Genomic DNA, 25,212 nt, shown 5'->3' with positions numbered 1-25,212 from the left:
CTGTTTTTTTAGAGACAGGGTATCACTATGTAGTTGAGACTAGCCTGGAACTCACTATGTAGCCCTGGCTGGTCTTGAACTCACAGTGATCCTCCTGCCTCAGCCTCCTGAGTGCTGGGATTACAGGCATGCGCCACCATGCTCGGCTCGTGTAGCATTTTCATAGTAAATGAATTCTCATCCAAAATTTGTTTAAACTTCACACTGAACTTGTGGTATTTCTCTCCATACTTATACATGAAGGAACTGGTGTTCAGAGGTTTAAGCTGTTTTAAAGCAAACTTACAAAAAAAATGGAGGAGCCTGATTTGAGTGACAGCCATTGAGTAGCAGGGTGTCAGGCTGGGTGAGATGTGGACCTGTTTCTCAGGAACTAATGCAGCGTCCTGGTGCTGGCAGTGCTATCAAGTAGCTACATAGTGCTCTTCATGTGACTTCTTTTACCTTGATGGTTTGATATGCAATGGTTTTATTATTATCATTGTTGTTGTTGTTGTTTCTAACTACTATTTATTATTGTTATTTTGAGGTACTGGAATTGAACCCAGGGTCTTGTATGCTAGGCAAGCGCTCTAGCGCTGAGTTACATTTCCATCCCTGCAACTGCTTTGTGAAAGGTTACATTGCAGGCAAGGGAAGGAAAGGCTGCCATTAGTTCAACTTAAATAAGAATCTTCAGATCTTTTCTGAGTATCTGGGTTTTCAGATAGTTAAATTCTGTGGACTTTTAAAAGGCCTATTGTAGGTATGGACAGTTGAGAGATAAGGGATCTAAATACAGGGCTGAAGTCTTTCTTATCTAGGTGGACTCTGTTCTGAGTGGGGAGCTAGGCCCGGGTGGGTTTTCTTCTTCTTGTGGTTTAGGCAGAGCCATGTGTGAAGCATGGCGGTGTAGATATCAGATATATCCTGGTGGCTCTAAATCCTTATCCGGGCTGAAATATGGCTGTGTCCATCTCTACAATACTTCGTTTGTTTAAGAGTTACTATGTTTATATGCTCATCTCTTTTGTGTATCAACATCTTTTTAAAAAAATTAATTTTATCGATACATTTTGGGTATATAATATAATGACATTCATCATTGGAAATTTGTATCTGTACATAATCTATCTTGGTTCTTATTTTTTCCCCATTCCTCTGCCCTCCTTTCAACCCCTCCACCCCTTCCTATTTACAAAGACTTTGTTTCCATTTTTTCATTTTCTCATATTAATTCTATTCCCTTCTTTCCTTTGCCTTACCCCTCCCACTTCCCCTTCCCCTTCCCCCGTATTCTATTTCACATTATTATGTACCAACATCTTGAGGCAACTCAAATGCCAGTCTCAATTTGATGAAATATAATTTGCCATCTGAGATATTGGTCCCTTGCAATCAAATAGTAGAAGTGTGTGCCAGAGAGCTAAGGGATACTGCAGAGAGACGAAGATATTAATTAAAGGAATGTAAAACCTTGATTATGTTTTCTTCTGAAATGAAAGGGTAGGATGGAAACTGAGGCAGGATAAGTGAGTAAGCCTTTTTTCCCCTGAGCATTTTCAAACCAGGTACAGAGAGCAACATTCATAGACTCCATCTGGGCTGAGAGTAAAGCCTGTGTTGGTGACTTCATATGGTAACGTCCTTGAAAAATTAAAATGTCGTATTTTCACTATTTATTTTCTCACTTTAGGATACTGGGATCTTCGATGGCAGGAGAAACAGTGATCAGAAGACCGAGATGAATTTTAACATTATTCTAGAAGAGATTCTTATTAAAAGGTCACAGCAGAAAAAGAAGACATCACCTTTAAACTACAAAGAGAGACTTTTTGTACTTACAAAATCCATGTTAACCTACTATGAGGGTCGAGCAGAGGTAGGAGACAGTCACAATTTACTTTGTTTCTTTCTGCGTTGAAACTATTATACTGCTCAGCTCTCAAATGTTTTGGAATAAATGCTGGGTTAATGTAATTAATAGAATTTTGTCATTTAGACTTGAAAGGTGAAGTTTAGTGCATGGATAGAAATCATTCACAAACCTGTTCGTTATAGATTCACTGTATGTAGGTATGCATTTTATACCAAACTGCTAAGCTAATCTGTCAGATAAAATAAATTCCTATATCAATTTTAGATCTTCATGAGATTTATTAATTATATTGTATATGTAGTTCTTTCCCATAAGCCACCATATTTCATAGCTAGGTCTTCTAATTTCTTTATAAGAATTTTTCTTCATTAGTAAGTGGAAGTTACTTAAAACTGGTTAGTGATTTGATGGACGCAGCACATTACTGAGATTGACTTAAAGCAGGATTTTTCACCTCTTTTGGTGCTCAGCAGTTTCGGTAGTGTTTCATTGATGGGAATAGGCAGACACTACTCTCCGAAAGTCAGCGAGAACATTTTACCTGGCAGGCTGTGGTCAGTCAACTCCTGACTTTTCAGGAGCTCTGGCTTCCACCACTAGATAAGGTGTGGGAATGAGCATTCTTCTCTGGCCCACTTTTTTGCTCTTGACAATGTAATTTGGAAACTGACCCCAGTTGGGGTGTAGCAGTTAGCATTTTCTAGTCCTATGCTATTATGCACTTGGTTACAGTGGATACGTGGTGCTACTGATTTTTTTTTTTTTTTTTTGGACAGGGTTTCATTATGTAGTTCATACTGCCCTGCAACTCACTACGTGGCCCAGGCTGGTCTTGAACTCGCAGCTATCCTCCTGCCTCAGTCTCCTGAGTGCTGGGATTACAGGCGTGCTCCACCTCGCCTGGCTGATATTTGGTTTTAATTCTGCTGCTTTTTTTTTTTTCCTAGAGCACCTGCCTTGGAAGTTAATTTTTTTGTTTTTGTTTTTGTCTTACTAATATCTCTGTTGTTGGTTTCCCCAGTTGTACTGCTTCTCTTGGATGGTCTTCAGCTCTGTGGCTTGTCATTGTGACCTGTTAAATTCTTCAAGTTCATGTACTTAGGACCATAGTCCTGTGTCTCCAAATGCCCAAAATGCTAAAGCTCCCAACTTGAGCAACTCTTAGTTGAAAAACAAGACTTGAGATGAGACCACTTTTGGTCTTTATCCTATTGAGTGTGTGTGTGTGTGTGTGTGTGTGCGCGTGCATGCGCATGCATGTGCAGAAATACTAATGTGGATGGTCATGTGGCTCTGCCCCAGTCTCTGCTGGGAATGTTATGTCATATATGGTATATGTGTTTATTTAACCCAAAATTTAAAAAAATCCAAAAGGGTTTCAAATAAGGATTATTATTGGAAATATAAATTGTGAGGTGTATTTTAAGGGAAACCTTAATAAATGTTTTGCTTCATGGCAATTATTTGTTATAATTGGAATCTAATATAGTAAATTTAAAAAAAGAAGGATAGCAGTGAAGGTGGTAAAATATGGTACTTTATTAGCCAGAAAGACTCAAACTTACATTATCTGCTTAGAAGTATGGACTGATAGTATTGAAATACATTACAGTTGCGCACTCCATTTTTTTTTTTTTTGGTACCGGGGATTGAACTTGGGTCCTTGCGCTTGCAAGGCAGGCCACCGAACCACTGAGCTAAATCCCCGGCTTGCTCACTCCATTTGAAGATGAGGAATACACAGTTGTCCCTTGGCACCGGGGGGATTGGCTTCAGCACCCTGCCTCATACTGAAATCCTTGGGTGTGTAAGACTTACTTGAGATGCATAATTTTTGCATATAACATATATATATATATATCCTTCTGTATACTTTAAATTGTCTCTGGATTTCTCAAAATATCTAATGCAATGGAAATACTATGTAAATGGTTGTAAACTCAAGATGTGCAAATCACAAGGTACTTTTAAAAACACTGGACAAAAATGAATATTCTTAAGGCCGAGGATTCAGCTCAGTGGTTCTACTGCCTGTCTCTCAAGCACAAGGACCCAAGTTCAATCCCCATGCCAAAAAATAAAAAAAAAAAAAAAAAGTGTTCTTTTCTCCATACCTTTCCTCTCAGTTTCTCTGCCGACTGTGTATATATGTCTTTTAACTCTTCAAAAAGTGTCAAGTGCCTCCTATATTATATAATTTAGGGAATCACAACATAAAGAAGTCTGTAAATATTTGGTGCTGAGGCAGTTTTTTCCCCTGAATATTTTTGATTTGCAGTTGAGTCTGTGGTGTGGCACTGTGGATAAGGTGGGCTAACTGCAAATGGTAAAAATACAGATTCTTTAACAAAATAAAGAGAACAGTGCAATCCGTTTTACTTCCAATCTCAGGATACTGTTTGGCCTTAACAGCTTCAGTCACCGTGCAGTCCAGATAGGGGCAGATGAGGTGATTGTCCAACATGTAAAAATCTAACGCTTGCTGTCACATTTTATCTCCTTTCTGATTGCCCCTGTGTGCTCAGGGATCCTGGTCCCAGTAGCTTAATTTCTGCCTTAAAGCTCACTCCTTTAATGCGCTGGGCGCTTTGATCCTTCCTGATTTCTTCCCTCCTTTTTTCATTAGTGACCTACTGCTTGAAATGGTCACCTATGTGTTTGCCTTTCATGGTTAAACATGATTGCCAGGGGTTGGAGTTTGTGGTTCATATGTAGAGCATGTGCTTAGCATGCACATGGTCCTGGGTTCCATCCCTAGCACTGAACTAACTAAATACCAATGTAGGAATTTTGAGGTAAGAGTCAGAATTACTGAAATAACAATAGTTGTGACAATGCTGGGCTGAATTCCTACATGATGCTTTTTGGATCCTTTCCGTGGCAAGCCAGGTGACACCTTACCTGTCCATTGACCTAGAAGCTAAAATTCCTAGTTTCTTTCTGGCACTCAAGCTTACTAATACTTTGTTAAGACTCTTAGTTAACCATAATGACAAACAGACATCCATTGTAGCAACACATTTTTATTGAAATTTTTCCTATTTAAGTACAACTTATAGTACTTTTTTCAAAGTACAGCATACTGAGAAATTCTGTTCTAGATAATAAGTTCAGTCAAACCATTTCCTGAAAGTCTGACATTGCAAAAACTTTCTTTATAGCCCGTACAGTGTTTAGTTTCTGGCTCTGAAAATCCTCAGCTTACATTATCTCATGAAAACTTATTTTCTTATTGGCACTTGAGATTCCGTATTTCTGAAATAAGGAAGTATCAGCTTCCTTTTTATACCTCCCTTTCCTTTCTTCTGTCTCTTCTCTTATTTATGATTTATATTTGTCATCTTGGTCTTGTTTTTGCAGTTTTTATTTTTTATTAGTACACATTTGCATTACATAATGATTACATTTCTTGTGGGGAATTGATACCTATGAAATACACCTCAATTCTTTTTTTTGGTACTGGGGATTGAATTCAGGACTTGCGAGGCAGGTAGTGGCACCACTGAGCTAAATCCATGGCCTATTCTTTTTTTTTTTATTCCCTTTTCCTTTCTTCCTCCCCTCTATTTTGTTATTTTATTCCCATTTGAAAAAGATCTGTCTCCCTGTTTACTATTATCTATCTTTTATTTGACTCTTTATTTATATTTTAGGTTTCTCATATAAGAGAAAACATGCCATATTCAAGGTTGTGTGTCTGGTTTATTTCACTTAACATTATGGTCTCAAGGTGCATACATTTTTCTACAAATGACTCAAGTTTATCCTTTTTTATGGCAGAGTGATACTTTATTGTGTATAAATACCACATTTTCTTTATCCATTCATCTTAGTGGACATGTGTGGTGCTTCCAAGATTCAGCTATTATGAATTATGCTACTAAAGACATTGGTGTGCAGGGATCACTGTAATTTTTTTTTTTTTTTTTTTTTTTTTTTTTTTTTTTTGACCAGGGATTGAACTTGGGCCCTTGGATTCAATGCAAGGTGGCAGAACCACTGAGCCAAATTCCTGGCCTGTAATATGTTATTAAGTCTTTTGGGAAGATAATGGGAAATGGCGTAGCTGAATTGAATGGAATTTCTCTTTTGGTTTTTTGAGAATCGCCATACTGATTTTGATAGTGGTTGCAGTAGTTTACATTCCCACCAACAATGTGGACGGGTTCCTTGTCCCCATATCCTTTACAACATTTGCTATTGTTCGATTTCTTGATGATAGCCATTCTTCCTGGAGTGAGATGAAATCTCGTGTTGTTTTACTTTGCATTTCTCTAATGGCCAATGATGTTTATCATATTTTTATGCAATTTATTGGCCATTTGTACTACTTGTGAGAAGTGACTGTTCATTACAGTTGCCCATTTTTTTTATTGGGTCTTTTAATTTTGGATGTCTAATTGTTTTGAGCTCTTTATATATTCTAGCTACTGATCCTCTGAAGAATAACTGGCAAAATTTTTCTTCCCATTCTGCAGATTGTATCTTCAGTCTGTTGGTTGGTTCTTTTGCTATGCAGAAGCTTTTAAATTTGATGCAGTCTCATTTCTTGATTCTTGGTACTATTTTTTGTGCCTTTGGGGTTCTTCTTTTGGGTCAGAGTTTCATCATCATTAGTCACTTAAAAGGCCAGGATGCTAGGCCTGAAGTCCAAGGGACTGATTTACTTCTTTCATTGCCAAACTACCTGTTTTCATTTGATAATATTCACTGTTTTTTCCTCCATGGAGCTGAAACCTATTTAGACAACCATAGGCAAGGGAGGAGGATACCATTCTATTCATCCACACCTCTGAATTTTTTTTGTAACGTAATTTTGCTATAGTTTCCATCTTACAGAAAGTTACAGTAATTGTTTAAGGAGCTCTTAAGTCACCTTTGTTTAGTTTCACAAGTTCCCTTTACTCTGTTATTTGCATGGTCTCTGTCTCTCTCTCTTTCTAATTGCATTTAGTGATGAAGAAAAAAAGTCTTTAAATGTTCGTGGCAAGAGAAAGAGAAATGTACATAAGCAGTACCCTCCTTTGTTCTACACTATAAGATGTCAGCTAGTTTGTGAATTCCCAATTATTGCATTAAGAGTCAACGAACATGAAAGTAGACTTAAAAATCATTATATATTGTCTCTTCTCTTACTCCTTCTTTTTTTTTTTTTGGTACCAGGGATCAAACTCAGATCTTTGTGCTTGCAAGTCAGGTAGCAGAACCACTGAACTAAATCCCTGGCCCTCTTACTCTCATTCTTATGTTCATCATGAGGGGCTGATGATCCTCTATTCCACAAAGATACCATTTTAGCCCTGTCCGCTTTGATGAGTAAAAATTGCTTATTGCTGGTTATCTTATCTCTCCCGTGCTCCCCTTCAAACTTAACTTTTTATTCTTTTTGTATTAAACTGGAATGTAGTGCTTTTATTGAGAACAGTACTGTATTAGTAATTGCTAAAAAGCAAGAGGGGAATTTTAATCATAGATTTGATTCTCTTGCACCTTCAAAGTAAAATGATAAAAATATTGTAAATCTTGAAAAACACTCAAGTCAGGTTGAGATGAGATTTTTTATTCTCTGATTATTTGTATTATGATAAGAGAGACAAAGACCATGAGAAAAATCAGCATTTTTGTTCAGAAATGGATTTATCTGGCTTATTCATAAGAATTGGATCTCAGCAATTTTTAGTAATATCAATGAGTCAAATTTCCACCAAAGTTTTATTTAGCTTATTTTTATAAGACTTAACTCCCAGCAATTTTTAGTGTTATGGAAAAGTCAAGTTTGCAATAAAGTTTTTTTTTTCTTAGCTGTTTTCTCACTGAATATATTCAAAAGACTGTGCCGTAGGAACTAAAAGCAATTATGAAAAGATCAGATCCCAGAAAATTTTGGAAATGGCATTACAGTTTCTACCCACCCCCTTTCCTACTCGCTTACTTGACAAAAAGTTGTTTTAGTCAAAAGTATATGTAACTTGTGCAAAAAATTTTAAGAGGACTATTTGACATTGTTGTGTATGTAACCTACATTTTATTTCTTTGTTTATTTCATGAACAACTGGGTTGGAGATTCTTAAAAATCTTTGAATCTACTTCCTTTTAGCTTGTAGTTTCTTTGAAGTATTTGTTGATGAGGAAAATACTATAGCAACAAAAGTATGAGCGGAGGAAGTTTTGATGGCAAATGTATAGACCTTTGTACAATCTCTTCCTGCCTTGGAAGTGGAGGTTGAGCAGGGTTTGGAGAAGGTTTCCACCTTTCATGAGTTGTAGTGTGAGTAATGGCAGGGCGATTCTACTCCAAATGAGAGAATATCGCGTCCAAAGGTCCTGGGCTGGAACTGAATTTGGTGTATTTGTGGAACCATTCTGTTCCTAGGTCTGTACAGATGCATGTAATTGACAATAACACATATAAAGGGATAATGTATTTGTTAGTAACAAAGAAGAGTCATAGAATTGCAGAGCTGGAAGAGATTTTGAGTAACAACCGCCAGATTTTTCACTTATGGAAACAGGATAAAGACATGATTGGCTCCAGCTACCTACTTTTTTTCTAGGTGTTCATTTGTGCTTGTTTTTTCACCACTGCTAGCTGGACTAAAACTCATAGGAGGGCGTTCCTGGTTTAGCCTTTTTGATTGTACTGTCTTAGTTGTGGACAGGAAGCATCTGGGTTGTGCAAGTGGGTAGGGCACTGTCCAGCTTTATGTAATGTGTTGGTTTGCAGTTATATTAGATACTATCAGGCTGAGGCATTGCTCAATAGAGTATTTGCTTACAGTGCATGAGATTCTGAGTTCAATCCCTAGAAATGCATTAAAAAGAAAAAAATAGCTGGATACAATCTGGTAACTGTTCAGACACCTTTGCTTAAAAATACTAGTCACTAAGCTGGGTGTGGTGGCATATGCCTGTGCCTGTAATCCCAGCACTCTGGAGGCTGAGGCAGGAGGATCACTGTGAGTTCAAGGCCAGGCTGGGCTACATAGTGAGTTCCAGATCAGTCTCAACTACATAGTGAGACCCTGTCTCAAAAACAAACAAACAAACAAAAAACCCCCCAAAATTCATCACCTTCTGCCTTTGACACTTTGTTCCTGGGGTGTGACAGGTCTCCTCTGCTCTGTTCATCCAGGTTCTCTCTTAGGTACTCTTCAGTGGGAAGCCATGGGCCTTGCCCTGGTTGAAAATGCCTTGCCTTTTCTGAATCACTGTTAAACATATATGTGTTATTCTCATTACCTTTTTTTCCCCTCACCAATTATAGCTGTTTTCTGCAGGGCCAATGTTGTTGCTTCATAATTTAAGCATATCGTCTAATGCCTTGTACTCATTAACTGAAGAACATCTTTATTGGTGATGATAACACTGCTGATGCCCATCGATTCAAATAAACAAAAATATCTTTAGGATTTGTGATTCTGATTTCCCATGTAATTTTATTCCATGTTAGTTTTTTGAGGTCATCCATGGTGTAAATTTAGAAACAAAAATGTGTTTTTGTGTAGAATTAGTAGTATTGATCTCTTCTCCCAAAGTAAAATTATTATGAATAATTTTATAATTGCACATTATTATGAATAAGAACCAGAGTATAAAATGTTAGAGGAGACCCTTGAGAAAGTGAAACTATATTTTGAGTTGTGTCTAAAACTATTTCAGACACATAGATATATACAGATGGGAGCTTAGACAGCAGTTAACAGAATTAAAATTTTAGTCTTTGTGGAGAACTTCTGACGTTATTACCTTTGGGTTTCATGAATATAGTATACTAATAAGATGAATATTAAAGCTTAATGATTACTGCCTCTGATAAAAATGTTGTTATAGATCTTTGCTTACTTTAAAAATTTTTAATCTCAGAAAGCTTTTTAAAAAACCCACATTGGTAAACAATGGAAGAGAAAAATTGTGCAAAATATATACAGTGTAATTTTTTTTTAATTAAACAAATGGGTGAGGGACTTATAAGAAATCTGATAATTTGTAACATACTCTGGGAAAGGCATTTTTTTCCTATTATTATCATTATATGAGAAAACATTTTCCTTCTTTTATTGCAGGTGATCACATGGATAGATATTTCTTAATTTTATTTGCCAATGCAAAAGTATTGTGAATAGGTGACATTTCCTGTTCCTGAAATTGAAGATATAAATTTTGCTCTTTGTAGAGGATTTTGGATATAATTTCCTGGTAGAAGAGAGAGAGAGAGAGAGAGAGTGTGTGTGTGTGTGTGTGTGTGTGTTCATTTGTTTTAGTTTATTCATCAGTTGCACAGCAAAGAGTAGGTGTGTATAATATGCTAGCAAGGAGTCATTAAAAGATGAACGAGTCAGGGTGTGATGTTGCACACCTGTAATCCCAGCTACTTGGGAGGCTGAGGCAGGAGGATCGCAAGTTTGAGGGCAGTGGGCAATTTAGTGAAACCCTGTCTCAATATGAAACAATAAAAAAGGTTGAGAGTGTAGCTCAATGGTGGGACATTTACCAAACATATGAGATCTTGGGTTCAATCCCCAGCACTGCTACCACCACCACCACCACAATAATAATAATAACAACAACAACAACAGTGACAATGGTGTTGGTGATTCGGGATTTGTTAAGCTCACAGTCTGATTGTGCTGTAATTCTACTATCACAGGTTCATGAGGACTTAAACTTTCCTGTGCTGCTTCCACTGTGTTAAGAAGGTGGACTCATTTTTTTTTGTTGTTGTTTTTTTGGTTTTTTGAGACAGGGTCTCACTATGTAGTTGAGACTGACTTGGAACTCACTATGTAGCCCAGGCTGGTCTTGAACCCACAGCGATCCTCCTGCCTCAGCCTCCTGAGTGCTGGGACACCCTGCAAGAAGGTGGACTCTTAAGGCTCAGGGATGTTTCTCATCCTGTGTGACAGTTGTGTGCACCTGGCATGCGTTTCTGGATTACCCAGGACTTTTAACTTCAGTGGCCCTTGGGTTTCAGGAGCAACATGGAGCCATTGCACCTTGGGGACTTCCGGGTTTCCTTCCCTTCTTAAACACTGCCTAGCATGGATTCCACAGAATTCAAGGGTTTGGCATACGCACATGGCTGGTTCCATTCTCTTCAGTGTTGTCATAAAGTGTTGTCTGCACATAACCCACACACCGCCGACAGTCTGTTTCACAAACGAAGACCCCCACCCCACGGACAGCAGGTCAGATGGCTTCCCGCTTGGTGAGGCGCCGCCACATATCTAATCTTTCTGGCCAGTGCACTATCTGTTAAACCACACGTGTTACTTCCCCCAGGGGGGACTTCCTTGAACGAACTTCACTGACCACCTCTGTGTGTTTCCTTCCTCCTTGTCTTCTGCCTTATATACCAGACCTTGAAAAGGTTACTTTTTTTCTGGGTGTTCGTTTGTGTTTGTTTTTTCCCTATTCTCCTATGAGGTGGTAGGAACTGTATGCATTTAAGAAATTAGAGTTCACTACTTATTAGCATCCACTTGCTACTGAAGTACCTATTTACACCTTTTCCTTCTTAGGGTTTCTGATGTTTCCTTAGTTATTTTATAAGATATAAAATATATATTCTGAACCAAGCCCTTGTCTCTATATTCTTTACAAATATTTGTATTTTGTGGCATGTTTAACTGTTAATTTAAACAATTTAATTTTTATTGTGGTAAGATTCACATATCCTAAAGTTTACCATTGTAACCATTTGAAAGCATACAGTTCAATGGCACCGATAATACTCATAATACTGTATAAAAAATCACCACTAATTCCTTACCTTTTTCATCAATAGAAACTGTCTCTGTTAAGTACTCAATCCCAATTCTCCCTTTCTCCCACCACCGGCAACCATCAACGTCCTTCCTGTCTGCGGATTTGACTATTTTGGATATTATGCAAAAATAGAATTATACAACATGTTATATTTTGTGTCTGCGTTCTTTCATTAATCATAATGCTTTCAAGATTCATGCCCGTTGTAGCTTGCATTAGTACTTCAGTCCTTTTTATGGCTAAGTAATACTCAATTCTATCACTACACCACATTTTGTTCACTCACAGTGATAGATATTTGGGTTGTTTCCACCTTTTGGGTATTGTAAACCTGCTATGAATATTCATACACAGATTTTTGTACGGACATATGTTCTCATTTCTCTTGGGTATAGGAGGTGAATTACTTTGTCTTGGGATAATTATGTTTAGTCTTTTGAGGAACACCTAGACTGTTTTCCAAAGCAGCTGTGTGTTTTAACCTTCACATTGACAGTGGTTCCAGTATTTAATCCTTCTTAACTCATATTATCTGTCTTGTTGATTATTGCCATCCTAGTGGGTATGAAAGTATCTCACTGTAATTTTACTTTGCATTTGCCTTAGGCTAAATGTTGAGCATCTTTTCATGTAGCGTATAGGCTACAAAACCTCTTCTCTGGCATTAAGCACATCTTAGTTTTTTAAAAAACAAAGTGGTCAGTGGAGTGCTACTAAATGTTTAACAGCTGGGAGAAAGGAGAAGCCCTGATTTTTAGCATTTGCCAATTCCCATAGTGTAGTTACTTACAGTGTATCAGATTTCTTTCTGGTCTCCAGCATGAGTATGGGAACAGAGCTAGGTAATGAGAGCAAAATGGGCTCTCATGAGCTGACACGCGGTGAGTCCAGCTAACCAGAGGAAGGGAGGGGTAGGTGAGGTAAGCCTCATTGCAGCTGCTGGTATTATGCAAGCTGGGCTCTGCAAAACCATAGGGGTGCCATTCACGTGTTAGTTTAAAAAGAAAATGATACAGTGTTCATTGAGTGTGTACCACTTTATCTTTAAAAAAAAAAACAACTTTTTCCTTCCTTCTTCCTTTTCTCTCTCTCTTTCTCTCTCTCTCTTTTGAGATAGGGTCACTATGTAGCCCATTTTGGCCTTGAACTCACTAGGTAGCCCAGGCTGGCCTCAAACTTGTGGTGATCCTCCTGCCTCAGCCTCCCAAGTGCTGAGATGACAGGTGCGGGCAACCACAGCTGGCACATTATTCTTAATTCATTGATTTTCTTTATTAATCTTTTAAGCATATTCTTTACCCCCTTTTTTTTTTTTCTTGAGGCAAGGTCTTGTTATGTAGTTAGTCTGGCCTCGAACTCACTGTGTTGCCCAGGCTGGCCTGGAACTCCCAGTGATCATCCTGCCTCAGCCTCCCAAGTGTTGGTATTATAGGCGTGTACCACTGTATCCATTAATCTCTACACAATCTTCTTATTCAGGTTATACTATCTTATTTTCAGAGAATCCCAAAGCTGAGGGTTCTAGTTAACTAGCTCAATGATTCGCCACTACTAAGTGTCAAAATTAGAATTTAAGGCAGTTATTTCTCGTGCCAGAGCATATTCCAATTCACCAACTGTGTCAGGAGTCAGGAACCTTCCATACCATCCCAGGCTTAATGTTTTGCTGGGAAGACCCGCTGAACTTAGTATATACTATTTTTTTTTGTTTTTTTGTCTAGTATATACTATTAAAATAATAAAAAAGACTTTTTTTTTGTCACACTGGGGATTGAACTCAGGACTTTGCCCTTGCCAGGCAGGCATAGTGCCACTGAGCTACATTACTGGCCCTAGAATATACTATTTATCACCATGAAGAGATACAAAGCAAAGCGAGCAAAGGAAAACCAGGTGTAAGCGTCCACGCATCCTGTCCCATTGGAGTCCCAGGAAATGCATTTACTTTCCAGAAATGGTCTGCAGCAACACCTGTGCAGTCTGACAGATTAAACTGTCTGTGACACTCACTGGGCACTCGGTGAGGGCTGGTCACGTCCGTATAGGCCTTGTATGCATCTGAGGTGTGAGTATACGAACCATTTTGTTTCTCTGAGCCCCTTAGTGCTGAGAATGGTGAAACTCTCCTGAAATCCAGGTTCCCAGAAGCCTTGGGCAAGAAGGAAGCCTTTCCAAGAATAGCTGCCTGCTGCCTGCTGTGTTAACTGTTTTCTGTACACTGACCAAAAGCAAAATGGGGAAGCAGTCTGAGAAAGGACAAATATGAGTCTGCTTATCGTTGCCTCCTCCTCCCCTGCATGTCTGCAGACAGCTTGATATACGGTGGGTTTCTAATAATGGCTCCTGAGCTGTTCAGATCCTTGCTGACACCTGCTTCTCTGTGTTTGCCTCTGTGCTGAGCACTTTCTCTGGGTTTACCCAGAACTACTGTTCCTCCAAGTTAAGATGAGTTATAACTTGCTTATGCCAGATGCCTGTGTACTTTCATGACAGCAGCTCTGAATTCTCAGCAACTTCAAAGGTCTTCATGCGAGTAGCTGAGGTCTACTCTTTGCATTTCCAGTGGAAATACTTTTTTTTTTTTTTTTGGTTCCAGTGCCCCAGACACCCTGTTGCAGACCCACTTTTATGTGAGTGAACTTTGACTATAAGTGGAACAATTTCCTCCCCCTGGCCTCCTGGGTGTCTGGGTCACAAGCTGGGGTCACTTGATCCTTTGTTCTCAGTCACAGAAACTGACTGAGCTGTCTATGTGTGTCCACTTGTCACCAGCACATTTCAGGGACTCTGCCTGTCACAGTTCTGGGAAGGCACACAGGAGCTGATGACAGCCAGGTTCCCTTAGTGTGAATTACCGCGACAAGCTGACCTACAGAAAACACAGCAACCTCACCTCTTTTTAGTCTGGCTGATTCCCTTGATTCTCAAGTGAAATAAAAAATTATTTTCCTGCCTGCCTTTGCATAATTATTTTCCATTACTTTGCTATAATGGTCTTTAATGTAGTGTTAAGCACGTTTTTGTCTAAGAAATGGTGGTTTTGACATCTGATAGCTGGTGTTCATATGCTGGGCACTGGCACTGGTGAGCTTATAGGACACTGTAACCACGCTGTGCCTCAATTTTCTTATCTGCAAAACAGAGGATTAATAGTTACTGCCTCACAGGGTTGTGGGTATCAGTTGAAGTCTAAAACGTGCACAGAATGATTTTAAACAAAACCTGGTATGTAGTGACACTTAAAGAGAAGTCAGGGGTATTGCGAACGCTGCTAACCCTCAGAATGTCAAAATCCATTTGCTCAGGAAATGCTCAGATTGATTTGAGTGAATTCTTTACCCTCTATTTTATAATCCTTTAAATATTTGATTTAATTCATCTTATTTTTAATCAAGAATGGAAAAAGGCTGACGGTTTGAAAGAAGTTCCAATGTGGCGGGAAACTGACTGTTCACCCTAAATCAAGCCAGGGTGCTGTGGAACCCCAGGGGCTGGAGCTCCACCCAGCTCTCTGGCTTTGTGAGCTGAGCAACCACCTGTAGGCTTCTGGTTCTTTAGGGGAAAGGTGACTTCTCCCCTGGCCTGGCCTGGGGATCCCTGCCTGTTTGGTTCCCTGCCTGTCTCTGCAGGTGGAGCTGAATGTACATCCTTGTCTGTGTCCCCTTGAAAAGACTTTTCCTGTGCAGGTGATTAGAAACAAAAACTGCATGCACGATAAGTCTGCTTCTTATTTGGCTTGTTCTGTTTCCATTTGTGCTGTAGAAAATGAAATTCTATCCTCAGGCTTCAGTGCTAAAATCTTTTAAAAATGTATTAGGTTTTATGGTCTTGGGCTTTGGAAGGCTGTAACTATTAAGAACTTGCCTATCATGTATTGTTCGCTAATGCATTATTTTAATAAACTCCACACCTGCAAAAATCAAGAAACAACAGTAACAACAAAATCAGTCGCCAAACCCTCATCAGATTCTGCTCGCCTTCTTTGTCCCCTCTCCCCTCTCTCCTCTGCCTCCTCCTGCCTGCACACCTTTCTCCTCCTGCCCCCCCCCCATCTTCAGCTCCAGCTAGAAATGAGCTCCCTGCCTGTTTGGTGTCACCAGCCCTCTTTGTGCAGTGATGGCTGATCTTCCGGTGTGAGCTCCATTGCTGTCCAGCCTCCTCCCCAGAGCTTCTTCCTGCCTCCTTCACATGCTGTCCTTCCCGTGTCCACCTCTCAAAATATGGGTGTTCTGTTTGCATGTGCTGTGGAGAACACCATGGCCCCAGCTGCAGTGCTCCACACCTGAGCGTTTGTCTCTTCTGACCTCTCTTTTCTACTCTTTCTCATGTCTCTCAACAGGTTCTGCTGACTCTACCTTCTAAATATATTTCAGCCCTGCCATTCCCCCCACCCATCTTTTCTACCATTACTTCTTGTGTGGATACAGTAGCCTCAGTATCAGGATTGAGTTAGGCTGTATATCATGTAACATCTGTAAAAATAGTCTAAAAAGCAGATCCCACCCTCTTGTTGTGGTGACCAAATAAAGACTGGAGGTAGGCTGTACAAAACCTGGTATGTGAGCATTCGAACTAGGGATCCTGGATCCTATCTTTCCCTTCCATTACCCTAGCTAATTTTTATTTTGGCCCAGTATGGCTGCTAGAGCTGTAGCTGTCTTGTCTGAGTTGAGAGCTGGAAGAAGAAGAAGAAAGAAAGGCAGAAAGGTGAGAGACTCCTTCCACCTGAATCAGCTCCCTTTATCAGCTTTCTTTTTATATTCCTCACAGGATTTTTGCCTGTATCTCATCAGCACTTAGCCACGTGGGCATACCTAGCTGCAAAGGGAGCTGAGAAGTACAAACATATTTTGGGAACCAGAAGAAAGTTTCATTATTAGAAATAGATGTGTGTGGACAACGTGCTTCTGGGCTCTTCTTTCATTCTTGGTCTTCTCTAGTCTGTTACACACAGTGCCTACAGTGGTAAAAACACAAATATGATCCCGTGGTCCCCCCGCAGCCCCTTCTAAAGGCCTTCAGCAATTTCACATGATCCATCCCATTTCAATCGCAGATGTTCCTCACAATGGCCCAAGGGACCCTACACAGCCCCTGTCCACACAGCTCTGGAGTTCCTGCTCCTCCTCTCTGCTGCTCGGCTGCTCTCCAGCCTTTCTGTTCCTGGAAGGCGGTAACAGTGCCTTCCCACCTGCAGAGTGCACTGGCTGGGTCTTGTCTGAGCCCTGTCCCTCCCTGGATCCCCTCTCAGCTTTCAGCTTCGTTGTCACTTCCTCCATGATCTTCCAGGTTACACTGAGTTGTGTCCCTGTACTACGTTATTCTGCGCTTTCACTTTGTACCACCTGTTTCTATTTTAATGCATTAGTAGTACAATTACCCCCCCCACCACCATTTTTTCACCTTCGTTCGGTAGGAGAAGGCAGCACTTAGTCCTGTACTTAGACTGTGGTAAATACCCAATAAGTGGCCGCTGAATGATGGGGTGGAATCCAGGTTCAAGGGGACATTATAGATTTATTTTGTATCAGGCTAATGAAAAGCAAATAAAAGAGGAAAGGAGAGATGTCTTGCTAGGTAATCAGAGGTACTGAGCCAGGTCACCAGTGAGAAGTTGGGATTAGAAAAGTAAATTTGTAATCATCAAATCTAGTACGTTTAATGCCATTTATCCTTAAACCTGCAGCTTCCTATGGGGGCAATATACTGGTCTTGGAAGCCAGACTGATCTACTGTCATGTGTGAGGTGTGATGAAAGCATATGGTGAATGTTAGGGACACATCGGCACCAGTCCCCTTCCCAGTCCTCCCCTCTTGCTTCAGGCTCTTACCCCATCATTCTTGCCACTTTCCGAAGCGGTTCTGGAGCCCTTTCTCGTGAGTGTCTTCAGTTGGGATGTTCTGAACTGATTCAGAACCTTAGCCTTTCATGGTCATTTTGACTTTGGAGGAAACTCAGAAGTCACACGGTATCAGATCTGTTGAATAAAGTGGATAAGGACTCACTGTAATGTTTTTACTTGCCAAAAATTGCCGTAAACATTTGATCAACAAGGGGGTGATCATGAAATACATTGGATGTTTACATTTAAAAAATTTACTACAGAAAGAAGACCCACTGCCATTAATCCTCTTGGAATACTCAAAATACTTTCCCTTGCTTTGAACACATTAATCTCATTGTTCTTGGCAATATATCCTTCACTGTAATACATTTTTAAAAAATTTAAGCATGCACCAGATCTTTTGATCACCCTTGTACCACCTGTTGCACTGGGTATTTGATTAAACTGAGTCTCAGTTGCCTTCATCTGTAAACAGAGAAAATATCTATCCTGCAAAGCCATTTATGTATAAGCATCTTATAGAAGATTATAAACTCTTCTGCCAGTTTTATTTAAAAGACATGAAGATATTTAAAAAATGAAGATATTTCTTTCTTTCTTTTTTTTTTGAGACAGGGTCTCACTGTGTAGTTGAGACTGACCTGGAACTCACTATGTAGCCCAGGCTGGTCTCGAACTCACAGCGATCCTCCTGCCTCAGCCTCCTGAGTGCTGGGATTACAGGCGTGTGCCACCATTCCCGACAAGATATTTCTACTTCAAAATGGAGACAGTGGAAAATATTATTCTCTCTATCATTCCCTTGTTATGCCTGAATATGCCCAAATGTACATTTTGCACAGTGAAAATCAAGATTGGCTTCTAGACTTAGGAACAGAAAGGCATTGGAGTCTGTCTATCTCTCTCTCTCTAACTCTCTATCTCAACATAAATATCCATAGCAGTAGAGGAGGGAAAAAAAATCTTTTTTCTCTGCCAATTTTCATTTTCCTGGATGGGGCTTTGTAAAGGAGACCACCAGAAGTTAGAGACCGGGAGGAAGGTGTGAGTGTTCCACGTAGCAGTTCTTACATGCATGTGGGAGCCTTCAGAAGGAAAATGAAGACTCAGAGAGGCAGCAGGGGCTAAAAGCTTCTGTATTAGGTTGAACAGAAGAAAGTAACCACGAAAATTATAAAAACATGACAGGAGGAGGGGTTGGGGCTAGGTCAGATGTGGAAGAGTAACTGGAAAGATAAGGATTGGGTTAACAGAGTTTGTACTGATTTTGCTCAGCCTCACCTCTTCCTCTTCAGGAATAAGATTGTGTTTCCTCCTCTTGGTGCTGGGAGAGCCCTTTTACATGCGAATCTTACCTCCTGCTTTCAGGGAGGAAAAAGAGGGATTTGTGGTTTTTCAGTACTTTTAACCCCAAACAGTTCCTATGCCGAAAGGCCCCATTTGGAACACTTTGCCCTCCCAGAGCTCACCTTATGTCAGACCTGGTCTCGGGAGCTTTGGAAGTATTGACTTTGATCTTGTTAGCTGTGGAGGCAGACACAGTTATTATTCCCATTTTACAGATGAGGGGAACTGGAGAACAGAAAGATTGAGTTTTTTGCCCAATATAACCGAGTTGGTATATAGCAAGGCCAGGAGCCCAGTGCAGGCAGCCTGATTCCAGATCTCTGAACCAATACCTGTGTAGCCTCTGGATAATTTTTGGATACTTTTTGTCTGGCCAAATTGTGTCATTTGCCTAAAGATATCCTCCATACATTAATACTTACCAGATTATGGACTAGCCTTCAAGGAAAGCCTAAAAAACTAGTGAAAAATGTGTTTTCATAATATTAATGTGACACTTGGATGGAAGATAAATTTTTGACCAAAGGTCAAAACTTACAACCTGGGAGTCCCCAGAGCTCAACTGTTGCTAATGTGAAAAGGAAGTACTAATGTAGTCACTTGCTGATTTGGTTTTGTTTCATACTATAAGACAGAACTAAAATAACTACCTCAAAGGGTAAAAATAGAACAGTCACATGAAGCATCAACCGTCTTAAAAAAATCAAATTTGTAAAACCCACAAAGTAAAAATTAACATTTTTGTTCCTAGTTGAAAAGGGTAGACCTTGGTAGACTCTGATTATCTCTGTTGTCTTCCTGTAATTTTGGAGAACTTATATTTGTCATGATGACCCAAGGAAGAATCTCATTTATGCCATTTCATTTTCTGAGACATAGACAAATTTGACATCAGTCCTCAGAAGAGCCTTCTCGGAATCTAGAAGGTAGATATGAAAGTCTTTCCTTTAACAAAACAAGTGTGTTTGCTTTTATTTTTCCTAGGATAGTATGGCCTTGAAAAAGTAATATTAGTAGTCAAATTTATTGGACATTAAACCATTTGTCAATTCTGTTCTGAGAGCTTTATAGATTTTAAAATTCTCAGTGCAAATGTAAATCCTTAGTGCTATTATTCATCTCTTTTTATAGCTAGAGAAACAAGAGGCACAGAATGGCTCAATACCTTGGAGACACAGTGAATTTGCAGCAGAGCCAGGATTCAAACCGTGTGGCTCTTTGTTTTGAAGCAATAAGCTCTATTGTTAGAGTTCTGCTGGTTCTTCCCCTCCTGAGAAATAAGATATGGAGAGCAAAGCAAAGTGGTTTTTCCTTTTCCTTTAATTTATTTTACAAAAGGTACCAAGTTTTGCTTTTTTTCTAAGGCTCATAGCACATCAAGTAATAGAGGCAGGCTCAGCTTATACTTTTTTTTAACAAGCCAGGGCCTTTGCATATCCAAACATAATTATTATTATTTTTTTTTCCAGTGAGAATGAGTTATTTATTTTTTTCCTCATTGAGTTTATTGGTACAATCTAGGTATACAGTACAGTTAGATTCATTATTAGGATCTTGTACCTTTACTGACACATCTTGGTTCTCATTTTTTCCCTTGACCCTGCCCTCCCTTCACCCCCTCCTCTCCTCTCCATTTACAAACATTTTATTTCCATTTTTTCATTTTCTCCTATGTTTTTCTTTTCCCTTATTACCTTTCCCCTACCCTTCCCACTTCCCCTACACCTTTAGCTCTTTTCTTCCTATTTCACATTGTCCATTATCTCATTAAGATCTTATGTACTATTACAGTTTATTCACACCAGAGAAACTATTCGGTATTTGCACATATGTGACTTATTTATTTCACTTAGGAGTATATCCTCAATATGTATCCATTTTCCTATGAATGAATCTAATTTCACATTCTTTATGGCTGAGTAGCATGGTACTGGCAAAGAAATAGATCTGAGGATCAGTGGAACAGAGTGGAAGATGCAAAAACAACTCCTGATGTACTCAGCTACCTCATCTTTGACAAAGGAGCTAACCATCCTCACTGGAGGAAAGATAGCCTCTTTAATAAATGGTGTTGGAAAAACTGGATCTCAACCTGCCAAAGATTAAAACTAGACCCTTATCCTTCACCATGCACTAAATTAAAATCGAAGTGGATTAAAGATCTAAATATTAAAACAGAAACACTAAACTTGCTGGAAGATAAGTTAGGCAGAACTCTTGAAGACATTGGCATAGGAAAAAACTTTATGAACAAATCCTCAGTAGCACGGGAACTAGCAGAAAGAATCAACAACTGGGATCTCATCTTATTAAAAAGCTTCTGCCCTGCAAAAGAAACCAGCAACAAAACTAAGAGACAACCTAAAATGTGGGAAAAAATTTTTACCAGCTGCTCCTCAGACAAAGGACTACTATCTAGAATATATGAAGAACTCAAAACAATCTGCCCCCCCAAATATAAAGACCCGATTAAAAAATGGGCATCTGAAACGAACAGACATTTCTCAGACAAAGAAGTAAAAGCAGCAAGTAAATATATGAAAAAATGTTCCAAACATAATTATTAAGGCCATAGTTCCTCTGTGTAGCACCTTGACATTCCCGGCAGATCTCTTCATAATCCACCCCCATCTTGCCTCCCAGCTTCCTGTCTCTCTCCTGATACTATTTGGTGCATCTTTTTTTTGTTTTGTTTTTGGTAACGGGGATTGAACTCGGGTCCTTGTGCTTGTGAGGCAGGTGGCAGAACCACTGAGCTAAATCCCCGGCCCCTCTTTGGTGCATTTTAACACACCAATTACACTGAAATCCTTGCTGTGCCATCTTGTAACGGAACCTCTTTGCTTGTGATGTTTTCTGTGTCTGTCATAGGCTTTCTTCCTTCTTTCCTGAGAAAACTCTTATGCATAATTTCAGTCCTGGCTTGGGGAGGCACCTCCTTTATGAAGCCTTCCTTCTCTGACTGCTCTGGATGAATGGATCCTTCCATTGTGTTCTGCTGCTGTTGGTAAAACACTTTTCATAGAGCCCCCAGAGTGTTCATCCCTTCCTAGTCAGCTGGAAGTTCCTTGGGGACCAGGGTTGTAGTCTTTGTTGCAGTTGGGATCCCAAACGCATCCCCTACAGGTTTGTTATGTTGAAAGCTGGTTGCTGATGGGCTTCTGAGAAGTGACTGAACCATGGGGGCTCAAAGTTGCTAAATGGATTAAGTTTCTGATGAGTTCATAATGTGATCTCTTGGGCCACGACAGAAATAGGGAGGCCTGGCTGAAGGGCTCATTCCCTCTCCTCCTCCTTCCTGGCTGCCATGACATGAGCAGCTTTCTTCTGCCCTAATGTTTCTGCCTCATCACAGGTATAGAAGCAACAGTGCCAAGTGACCATGGACTGAAACTTCTGAAACCATGATCCAAAATGATCCTTATAAAAATTGATTTACTAGGTATTTTGTCACAGTGACAAGAAGTCAATGGAGCCTTCTAACACAGATGGTGTGCAAATGTTGGATAAAAGAGCTGGGGGTAAGGAGTATGGGAGAGATGATGAAAAGGTGTAAAGATATTTATTTATTCAGTGAATTCCCGACTTTGTACTTTATCCTAAGAATATATGACTTTGATTTGTGGCATTTTAGACATGCCCTATTCAGCATCATCTGCTTGCTTTTGTGACCAGGAATGAGATGTTTACAAATTGTGAAGTTAACAGTCATGATACCCACGAAACATGCAACAGTGATACCATTATCTTGGCGATCAAAATACTGAATAATTTAAAATAATTGTTATTATTCTAGGATGTCTGTCTGAATTTGGCTAAGTGTAACTCAAGTTCCAGAATTTTCCTAGGTCAGCAAAAACAAGCATCAGCTGAATTATGACTATTCTGGTTGCTAGTGGTGACCATACCAGATATGTGACATTCTAGTATGTGTGAAGAGTTCAGTCTTTTGTGGGTAACAGGCCTTCAATAGAAAGCCACACAAATAATGACTACAGTTAAGATATGCAGAAGTTAGGAAAGTTACAGGCAGCTTGTCTGTCAAAGTATTAGATGTGTGACCAGGACAAAAATGTATCAGACTAAATAACTTAAAATGATCAATATTGGATTTGTTTTAGCCTCTAAAATGACACTTAATGGAATTGATAAAAAAATATGGTGCATATGTAAATTTAAAAAATGATTACAAAGAAAGACACGTTGCCATTAATCCTCAGAATACACACTTCCTCACTTCACACACACTTATCCCATTGTTACTGACACCTTCTTGAGCAGTTCTGGAGCTTCTCTTTTGTGAATGTGTTTATGAGGTGTGATAAAATATACAGGGGACTGCTGCTATGAGGTACCATCCAATGGAAAAGACAGATTTGTAAAACCTACTCACCAGATCTGGCACATACAACTTCTGGCTGTTCCCCAGAGTCAAAATGATTATGAAAGGTAAACATTTTGAATCAGTTCAGGACTTTGAGGCAGCCAGGACGAAGCAATTAAAGGAAAGCTGATTCTCTTTCTGAGTCCATTTAAAGCTAGTACTTAGTAATACCCAGGTTTCAGATGTATTTACTGGTGTTAGGAAGGTAACCCATACAATTTCTTTAAGCTTTCCAGGGCTGGTGGCTCTATGCATAGTTTAATCTCTCTACTACCCGCAGGGAAGTGAGGGCTGAGGAGGAGGGAATCAGACAGATAATGCTGTGTGTGCTGGTGATTTTCAGTGAGTGGCATGGCTGTTGGCCAGTAGGGATTCTGTATTTGGTATAAAAGTCCATCTTTCAGAACAGGCAGATATTCTGCAAAGTGGATTCATTTTTACTAGAGTAACTGAAAGTTAATTTTATTAGCAGGCAAATTAAGAAGGGATAAATGGTCCCATTGTGATCCCCTGGTATGAGCCAGCAAGGATCGCAGTGCAGCTAAGGGCTCTTGAAGAAGTCACATCCTTTCTTCACATCATCACAGCATTCTAGTAGCTGCTTCTGTTTACATTTTCAGATGTCCCCAGCTTTATTTGCTCCTGGTCATTTTACTTATCTCTGTGCCTTGTTTAGAAATGATAAAATGTAGATACTAAATAACTCTTTGCTCCAGCGGGCTCAGGAATTCTATAATTAACGCCAGAACATTTTGAGGAATTTTGTGTGTTTCTGTTTGAGTATCTTACAGAGAAGAGTTAATGGGCGATTCATCCTTTACTAGAGATCTGGCTCTAAAACACACATTTTGTTTTTCTTGCTGGTGCTGTTATGGTGATTCCTTCTCTCCATGTTCACTTTCTTGCTCCCTTCCCCACTAAAGCGAAAGGATGGAAACTTTCCCAGTATGGCAGATTATGTTCATAGGACAAAATACAGGGAAGGATATTGCCTTCGTACAGGCAGGGACAATATGGGGAAGCTGCTGTTATTTGCAGCCTAGTCTTTCAAAGGCATTTAAAAACCAAGCAGCAGTGTAACCTCTGTGACTGGAGAGGACTAGAGAAGCACAGGGGTGCATTAGTGGCTTATGTGAAAAGCAGATTAATAATGCACTGTTTATACCGTGCCCTAGCAAAGCTCAGTTCATTTTTAAATGATTTCTGCTTCTAACTATACTTCTCTAGATGCCCCTATGCCTTCCACTGATGTCAGATCAGCAGAGAGAGGGTTTTTTTTTGGGGTGGATTTTGCCAGGTAAACGCAGGGTGGAGGTAAACGCTCCAGCAGACAATGAGCCTCCCAGCTTTGTGCCTCTCCAGAAACCAAGCCTGGATAGAGCTGTGGGGAACACGGTAGGGCTGCCACTGCCAGGGATGTCATTTACCTGGATTATCTCTTCAACTCATTGTCCGTGGCAGGATGGTGGGACATGGGTGGGGGGCTGTGTGCCTGCTTTGTAGGCTTCACTTCACATACAAAAGCCACAGGTTTGGGCATTGTGTATTTGGATCCCCTTGGCTCTAGCCATCTCTGAAGTTGTATTTTCTGTCTTGCTCTGTTGTACAGGCATAAAACATCATTTAGGGGGAAAAAAACCAAGAAGCGCTGAACACATGAAATGTACACACACATACATAGTTACAGACACAAACAGACAGACAGACAGACACACCCTTAGTACAGAAGCAAAGTGCTCCCCGTCAGCATTGATTGTAGAAACCCAAGAACTGAAACCTATGCTGAAGGGGCTTTCTCTTCTGCTGCTAAAAACAGAGGAAAGTGACTGGCAGAGAGCATCCAAGAGCCACCCCCTCCCCGCTGAGAAGTTCTTCAACATTGTTATTTGGTCTCTGAAGCCTTGTTATCTCCAGGAATGACAACTGCCTACATCAGCCAATCCTATATGAAGATTGTTCTCTAATTTTGGAAGTGCGATTTTTGCCTTTAGGTTTCTTGTCATTTATAGAGA

General features: G+C 39.8%; 1 protein-coding gene across 3 annotated transcripts in view; it reads left to right on the top strand.

The window, feature by feature from the left end:
- Positions 1–25,212, top strand: part of Tec (tec protein tyrosine kinase) — a 111,470-nt gene that overhangs the window by 40,251 nt on the left and 46,007 nt on the right. For all 3 annotated transcript variants that reach the window (XM_010640206.2, XM_010640204.2, XM_010640205.3), the window contains exon 2: positions 1,676–1,861. In XM_010640206.2, the coding sequence (XP_010638508.1) occupies positions 1,724–1,861 (138 nt within the window). In that variant the 5' untranslated portion in view covers positions 1,676–1,723. The remainder of the gene's footprint in view (positions 1–1,675; positions 1,862–25,212) is intronic.

The sequence above is a fragment of the Fukomys damarensis genome, unplaced genomic scaffold (genome assembly GCF_012274545.1).
Source record: "Fukomys damarensis isolate Sample0158 unplaced genomic scaffold, DMR_v1.0_HiC HiC_scaffold_35, whole genome shotgun sequence".
Lineage (NCBI taxonomy): Eukaryota > Metazoa > Chordata > Mammalia > Rodentia > Bathyergidae > Fukomys > Fukomys damarensis.
The sequence above is the reverse complement of the archived record's forward strand: the minus strand, read 5'-3'. Positions and strand labels throughout refer to the sequence as shown.